Consider the following 7,997-nt stretch of genomic DNA (forward strand, 5'->3'; position numbering starts at 1 on the left):
GGGGGGGGAGATGCAGGGGGGCACGGGGAGGTGGGGGAATGGGCTGAGTCATGGGGAGGCCAGTGGAGGAGGCTGGTGTGGGATGTGGAGAAGGGTTGAGTCCTGACAATACTTACAACCCAGGCCCTGTCCTGCCACCACCTTCCCGTGCATGGCTAAACCAGCCGTGGGTAAACTACGGCCCGCGGGCCGGATCCGGCCCGTTTGAAATGAATAAAACTAAAAAAAAAAAAAAAAAGACCGTACCCTTTTATGTAATGATGTTTACTTTGAATTTATATTAGTTCACACAAACACTCCATCCATGCTTTTGTTCCGGCCCTCTGGTCCAGTTTAAGAACCCATTGTGGCCCTCGAGTCAAAAAGTTTGCCCACCCCTGGTAAACCCTCAGGGATGGATGAGTCCTTCCTGGACATGGTCAGATCAGAGAGGCAGTGTGGAGGGAAGCCAGGCCGTGGGCAACAGCCCGAAAATATTATTCTTTTCTAACCTCTGCCTCTGTCCCAAAGGCCCAGCAGCTTCTTCCTGCTCGCTCTGTACTCTGCACAGATTCACCTGTTGCCTCTTTCCTCTTGCAAGGGGAAGTGGTTTTCAAGGCTGAGTCACAGGAACTCCAGCTGCCCCTCTCCTTGGGTGGATGCCACTGTGCTGGTGGCCGAGAGGGCCCCATCCAATGCAACCTCTGGACCTAGCTCTCAGAATGATCCTGGATATTTTATTATTTATTTTTAAAAATATTTTTATTGGTTTCAGGGACATTAGGAGACCCAGGTCAGAGCCTCCGGGGACAGGCCTGGGAGAAATTCCCTCTGCCAATCTCACCTTCCTATTTCCAAACAGAGGGGACGCGACAGGCTCACTGAGCCCACGGTGGCATGCACATCTTCAGCCCCTAATAACATGAGATCCGTTATTAGTAGGAATCATGTTCCTTCAGAGAAGGACAAAGGACTTCAGAAGGGATGTGTGGAGGACAGTGGCTGGAGTGGGAGCAAGGGAGACAGGGGGAAATGACCATAATTTTGAAGACAAAATTCCAGACATATGATCTGATAAATAAAATTGAGGTTTACAATATCAGGCATGGTGTTGCTTTTCCTTAGGGTAAAGGCCTGTGGCTACAGCCTCCAGTGGGTGGGACTGAGTTTAGCTTTCCAGGTCACACCTGGGTGGGATGGGGACCTTTAAGAAACAGCTGAGTTAAAAAAAAAAAAAGAAAAAGAAGAAAGAAACAGCTGAGTAGGGGGCAGGTCCAGAAGCAGGGAGGGTTTGGTCTCTTGATCTTTCAAGCTTTCCCCTTTTCTTCTCAGCACATTGTGTTTTTCTCTCAAGTTTCAGAAGAATGGGGTAGATGACTCAGATATTCCTTCAGAGTGTGACTATAGAGAGAGACTTTGGTAGAACTTTGGTCCACAAAAAATTTGCCTCTTCCTCCTTCTCTCTCTGTCCTCTGCCCAGCCCAAGTCCGACCATCATCCTGGGGGTGGGGGTGGGGGGGGGTGCCTGCCTCCCCAACCTCCTTCTGCTTCACTCTCCACTTCGGAAACTCCTGTTGCTAGGCAACCAGTCCCTACTGCCTCTCTAGCCTTGCCAGCTAGGGGTGGGGGTGGGGTGGGGGTGGAGTGGGGCCAGCAGGGAGGAGCCAGGCAAGTTAGGGTGGGGCTGCATCAGCCATAGGTACTAAGCCCCTAACTTGGTTCTGTTCTCAGACTTGGATTGTTGATGGTAGAATATTAAGGCAACTCTCCCTGACCCCCTACCCGATTCATTATTGCACCTGGAACCTGCTCCCCACCATTGAAACCTCTGCCTGATCACCGGGCCCTACCCTTCCCTGGGTCCCCTCCTCAATTCTGATTCTCAGTCTATTCCAAGAGTCTCTGACAATTCTTTCCCTATGAAGTTGAGTGAGGGTTAAAAGAAAACATTCATTTGAAAGCCCTTCAAAAACCTTAGGCTCCATAGTAGCTAAGGACCTGGATCATGCCTTTGGCAAGAAACATCTTCCTCCACTAGTTCCCATGTCCATATGCTCTTGGTGGGGGTGGGAGGGCCCAAGTGGACAGTGGCCTGGGCTTGGGAGATACCCTGCGTTTAGCCCACACCTCTTGGGTCTTCTTTCTAGGACAGCCTGGCTTTTCTTCTGCCCTGTTGACCCACTAGAATGCTGAGTTTTGGTTGGGAAAACCAAGTTTCTGGGGCTGAAGATGTGCATGCCACTGTGGGCTCAGTGAGCCTGTCGCGTCCCCTCTGTTTGGAAATAGGAAGGTGAGATTGGCAGAGAGAATTTCTCCCAGGCCTGTCCCCGGAGGCTCTGACCTGGGTCTCCTCATGTCCCTGGCCCCTTCTCATTGGCCCTGTCCCTCCCCTGATTTCCTGGGGATTGGAGAGAGGGAATAAAGGCAGAGAGCAGTGGGAGGGAGCCTGCTTCTGCCGTGTGAGCTCTCTGGATTGCTGCGTCCTCGGTGAGTCCTTCCTTCTGATCTCCCTGGTCATCTATGTGGTGAGGCAATGAGGCCAGAGGGTGACAAGCCGTGGTGACCTCCACCAAGGAAGGCCAGGCCCAATGAGTGGGCATGTGTTCAGGGCAGCTTTCAGCATTTCCTGAGAAGAGGCTCTGGGGGGTGGAGGTGGGGATGGAACCGGGTAGGATGTTGCTGCCCTTGCCCAGAGGCCCTTGTCTCCACTGCCGTCCTGGCTGAGTCTCCTGGAGACGGGGAGAAGCTGAGGTTTTGGGGAGGTGGGAGGTGACTGACAGGCCCAGTTCAAGAATCGCTGGGTGGTTTTGGGCTGAAGGTGAGAGCCAGCAGCTTCTTCCTGCTTGCTCTGTACTCTGCACAGATTCACCTGCAGCCTCCGCGTTCCTTGGGTGTTGCCTCTTTCCTCTTGCAAGGGGAAGTGGTTTTCAAGGCTGAGTCACAGGAACTCCAGCTGCCCCTCTCCTTGGGTGGATGCCACTGTGCTGGTGGCCGAGAGGGCCCCATCCAATGCAACCTCTGGACCCAGCTCTCAGAATGATCCTGGATATTTTATTATTTATTTTTAAAAAATATTTTTATTGGTTTCAGAGAGGAAGGGAGAGGGAGAGATAGAAACATCAACGATGAGAGAGAGTCATCCATAGGCTGCCTCCTGCACGCCCCACACTGGGGACCCAGCCCGCAACCCGGACATGTGCCCGACCAGAATTGAACCATGACCTCCTGGTTCATAGTTTGATGCTCAATAACTGAGCCACACCTGCTGGCGATCCTGGAGATTTTAATAAGCCCATCCCCCTCACTGCCTTGTGGTCAGTCTGCATGTGCAGTCACTGGGCCAGAGGCTGGAGACCGGCTGGACAAGTCTCATCACCTCTGTTCCATTTCCTGTTGAGGCCTGTCGCCCAGTTCCAGCCCTAGCCCCCTCCAACCCCTGGACTCTCTCATTGTCTGGTTCCTCACTCCCATAATGGGACCCTTCCCAATATCCGGAGATTCAGGCAGCCAGGCAAAGGAGGGGGACTGGGTGAGGATTATCTCTGAAAATGAATGCTCAGGCTGGATGGGGCAGGGAGAAAATCCTGACCCCTTATCTGCTCCATCATCTCTCACCACTTCTTCTGGGGAGGTCACCTTGTCATCCCTCTGCCTCTAGAACCCCTTTTCAACATCCCCCAAGCAGGTCAGTGTGCAGTCTCCCCACTTTGGCTGTTCCAAGTGAGCTTTGGCTGTTCCAAGTGAGCTTTGGGTCTCACTAGAACCTGTCTTGACACATTTGGATCCACCTATTGGTGGATTTTGGTCTCATCATGGATTCCAGTCTCTGGTCCTTGAGGGAGGTCTGGGAACTGGGCTTCTGATAGAGGGCAGCAGAAGGTCTGGCTTGTGACCTGCCTCCTCTCTTCCGTCTCCAGAGTTGCACACCATCATGGAGACCCCTCTTGAGAAGGCCCTGACCACTATGGTCACCACTTTCCACAAATATTCAGGGAGAGAGGGCAGCAAACTGACCCTGAGTCGGAGGGAACTGAAGGAGCTGATCAAGAAGGAGCTGTGTCTTGGTGAGGTAGGTGGCTGTCCCCTCCCCTCCTCCCCAAAGTTCAAGTGCTCCCAGTGGCTACTGTAGGAGGGGAGGGGGAAAAGAAGAAGCACTGATATTACCATCAGGGGGTCCCAGTGGAGGGGGGAGACCCACCTGCCTCTACAGACCCAGAGTGAGGGGACACACACCTAGGCTCAGGGTACTCTAGCCTCAGCCAGGAGCGGATGGCCACAAGGGACGGAGACCAAAGGAAGAGGGTGGACATGTTGGGCCAACAGAACTCTAGACCTCTGTGCTGAGGATGAGTCAGGCTTCGCTGATAAGAAGGAAGTTTGTGTGAGGGTTTAGAGAACAAAATCAAGGAACCTTTGATGTTGAGGCCAGGCCCACACAGCTGTGGCAGAGCCTATGTGGGGCATCATTAGGAATGGGGGGGGGGGGGGTCCGGGGGTCTGGGTGGGCTGTGCACAGCTCAAGGGCAGAGCCCCCACAGGCAGAGCTCTCAGCTGGTGCTGACATAGGAACCGAAAGGCTCATTCTCTTAGTTTGTGAATGAGACAGAACGGATTCTTTCCAGACACAGATGGTGGAAGGGAGGTGACTGACGGAGGGGAAGGCCTATGAGGTAGTTATAATATTATTTTACAGTAAAAGAAATAAAAATCGAGGCTCAGGGACATTATATGCCTTGTCTAGGAATACCCAGCTCGTGAGAGGCTGAGCTGGCATCCCAGGCCTGGGTCTCACTCTCTCCTTTTCCTTTAAAATTCAGCCTGGGCGCATCTCCTGTCACACCCTGACCCCCGGCGGGCCTTCTCAGAGAGAAGCTCCCCTGAGTGTGCCCCTCTGGGCAGGGACTGAAGCAGATGAGGGTGTCACAGGCCTGCTCTCTGGCCTTCCTGCCGGTTTCTCTGCATCCTGGAGCTAATGAGGGCGGAGGGAGGGGCCACCGGTCCAGCAGGGGCTCATTACAGGAGGACTCAGGCCCTGGGGAGGGCCTGGCTATAACAGGAGCGCAGACTGGGGACAAGGATTGCATCACGGAGAGGCTGTTTCCATCTGTGCATGTCCCGGTGTCCTGTCTCCCTCGGAAAAGCTGGGGCTGCGGGCAGAGGAGAGGGGAGGGCAGGATGTCTGTGTTCTTCCTGTACCACCGGAGGGTGCGGTTCCCCTTCTCTTGCTGGAGCTGGGCTGGGCGGGCAGGGGATCAGACAGAGATTATACTGGGCGCCAGGCACTCGTCTCCACACAGCTGTCCCGCACGTTGTCCCAGCAGGGGAAGGGCACCGCGGCTTCTCAGCTCCAACACAGAGATGAGGAGTCTGGGTCAATCCTCAGCTCTCCCCCAGTCGGAGACGAGGGTCGTGCTCCATGCCGCACTGTCCCCAGTGTTACTACCGGGTGTTGTGTAAAATCTAGATTATTATTTGTTTGGACAGTGGAAAGTGGTGAGGGGAAGGGAGGCCGGCCTTGCCTTCCTATTGTATTAAGTTCAGGATTCAGGTCCCCACACCCCTGCTTGGTGCCAGGCCCCGGGCCGGGGGTAGGGGTGGGGTAGGGTAGGGGGGGAGGCAGGGCGAGAGGGGTGCTGACCGGTCCCTCTCCCTGGGCCCCCCAAGAAGATGCAGGAGAGCAGCATTGATGACCTGATGAAGAGCCTCGACAAAAACAGCGACCAGGAGATCGACTTCAAGGAGTACTCGGTGTTCCTGACCACACTGTGCATGGCCTATAACGACTTCTTTCTGGAGGACCGCAAGTGACGGCTCAGCCCCGCCCAGCCTCCGCAGCGCCTCTCACGGCGCCCTGTGCCCTCTCTCCCGCTGTCCCGTCCAGCAGAGGAAATAAAGATTTGCCATTGCAGGTGCCCGGGGGCTGGTTTTGAGTGTTTTGTCCCCCGTGGCTGGGGGTGGGGCGGGGCAGGCAGAGCTCCTCCGTGAGTGGGTGGAGAGCCTCTGGGTGGTAGGGTCCTGGCTCCCACTCCACGCCCTGGTCTTCTTCACCGTGGATGGGACTTAGCTTGTATCAGGGCTTAGTGGTGCCCCGGTGGGAAGTGGGGAGGTGGGGCCAGGCTTTTGCTCGCCTTCCACCCGATGCTGCTAAGAGGCAGGGGAAGCTAAGGGGGGAAAGTGCTTTGGGAGTGAGGGCCCGGGTGGCTGGGGTGTGGCTCCTGAGGGCAGTGCCGGACAAGCCAGTCTGACTGGTCACCAGCTCACAGGAGGCCACCCTGATAACACGGATACGAAGGGCAAACTGGACAGCACCCTTCTCCCTCCTCCATTCCCCCCTGGGTGGCAGCCAGCCCCACCTCAATCATCACCTTCCAGTAGAGGTAAATCACTAATGATGCTCACAAGCTGGGCTCATTCCCCGGAAACTCCAGGTGGGATTCCAGGTGGGCGGGGAGGGGAGTTGGGGGTGGTAGGAATGTATTTTTGCTGGCAGATAGGTGTTGTAGAAGTCCTTTAAATTGCATCCCATGGACCACTGGCTACTCCCCCACACCCCGCCCCCTTCATCTAGGTTTGAGTCCGAACACCCTCTGGGGGCACCCTTTTCCGCCCTCTTTCCCCTACACGTGTACGCACACACTGCGCTGGCTACGCACCTCCTTCCCCCTGTGTTACACGGCAGGCAAACGGAGCAGGGGTCCCCACTGGGTCCCCCATCTTCCTGTCAGCCGCCCCCCGCCCCAGAACAGCCCCAGGAAAGGAGGCATGAAAAGCTGAGTGAGCCGGGTAGGGTAAAGCCAAGTGAACCCAAGGTGGACTCATATCTTTGGTGACGAGTAAGCACCCCACCCCTCCCCGCCCCGTGAGCCACTCATATGAGTGAGGGCTGACGAGGAGGGGGAAGGGAGAGAGCCCAGGTTCTCATAATCGCAGTCTGGATTCCTCATTCTAACATGTTAGAAGCTGCAGAAGTCTGAAACTGGAACGCTGATGGCCGACCTGGCCCAGAACGAGGACCAGGTGGTGAGCTTCCAGGAATATGTCACTTTCCTGGGGGCCTTGGCTATGTTCTACCATGAGGGTCTCAGTGGTTAAAAATAAATCGGGCCCAGCTGGTGTGGCCCATTGACCTATGAACAGGAGGTCATGGTTGGATTCCCGGTGGGGCATAGGCCTGGGTTTTGGACTTGATCCCTAGTGTGGGGCATGCAGGAGGCAATCAATCAATCAATGATTCTCTCATCTTTGATGTTTCTATGTCTCTTTCCCTCCCCCTTCCTCTCTGAAATCAATAAAAATATATTAAAAATAAATAAATCAGGCAAGTGGAGGTGTGTGTGTGTGTGTGTGTGTGTGTGTGAGAAATTGACTCCTGTGTCCTGGCTTCCCAATGATTTCTCTCTCCTCCTCTGCTTGGTGCTGTGACAGCTGGCTAAGGGTTTGTCCAGTCCCTTCTGGGAGTGACTCAGTGACTCACCAGCCAGGGGACTTGGTGGGAAGGTCCATAAGATGGACCCATCTCTGCAAGGCTGCTGCTGGCTCATCAGGTGCCTTTATGTGAATTAGAAAAGATGCCTCTCTGGACGAAGCCATCTTTTTTTTTCTTTTTCTGCAGAGTAAAGCAACATTTAATATTTTTTTCGAGGTGGAATTTGTGACAAGTTCAAAAGGAAAACTTGCTTTGTTTTTATGCAGCTGTGCTCCCAAGTCTCCCAGCTTCCCCCCTCTTAAGGAAGGGCTCAAGTGGTCCCCAGTAGAGAGAGTTCTGGCATGTGCTTGGGAATGGAAATGGTGCTTGAGCCAGGCTGTGATGGGTCCCGAGTGGGGTTCTTAAAGCCGTGTTTTGCTCTGGGTGTGGTGAGAGGGGAAGAGCCAGGAGGGCCCTGGGCTGGGGTAAGTCCAAGTCCGCTTTCTCACCACAGTGAAGTGGGGGCCGAGGGGGTACATCTGGGCCTGGCCCAGAGGTGTTCTGTCTGAGACCACTGAGGAGGCTGAATTCACGGCAGCTGCCCGTGCCCTGG

General features: G+C 54.8%; 1 protein-coding gene across 6 annotated transcripts; it reads left to right on the forward strand.

Annotated features, from left to right (window-relative positions):
• The first annotated feature begins 2,346 nt into the window (after window positions 1-2,346).
• On the forward strand, window positions 2,347-5,875 carry S100A5 (S100 calcium binding protein A5). Of its 6 annotated transcripts, none has more exons than XM_006095163.3 (3): window positions 2,347-2,466; window positions 3,897-4,048; window positions 5,647-5,875. In XM_006095163.3, the coding sequence occupies exons 2-3, from the start codon at window positions 3,911-3,913 to the stop codon at window positions 5,785-5,787; spliced, it is 279 nt and encodes a 92-aa protein (XP_006095225.1). In that variant the 5' UTR covers window positions 2,347-2,466; window positions 3,897-3,910; the 3' UTR covers window positions 5,788-5,875. The 6 variants fall into 6 exon arrangements, with proteins under 6 accessions (XP_006095225.1, XP_006095224.1, XP_014316708.1 ...); XM_006095162.3 differs by having other exon boundaries at window positions 2,348-2,466; window positions 5,644-5,875; XM_014461222.2 differs by having other exon boundaries at window positions 2,449-2,504; window positions 5,644-5,875.
• Window positions 5,876-7,997: the final 2,122 nt, after the last annotated feature.

Source organism: Myotis lucifugus, unplaced genomic scaffold, assembly GCF_000147115.1.
Source record: "Myotis lucifugus unplaced genomic scaffold, Myoluc2.0 scaffold_151, whole genome shotgun sequence".
Taxonomy (NCBI): Eukaryota; Metazoa; Chordata; class Mammalia; order Chiroptera; family Vespertilionidae; genus Myotis; species Myotis lucifugus.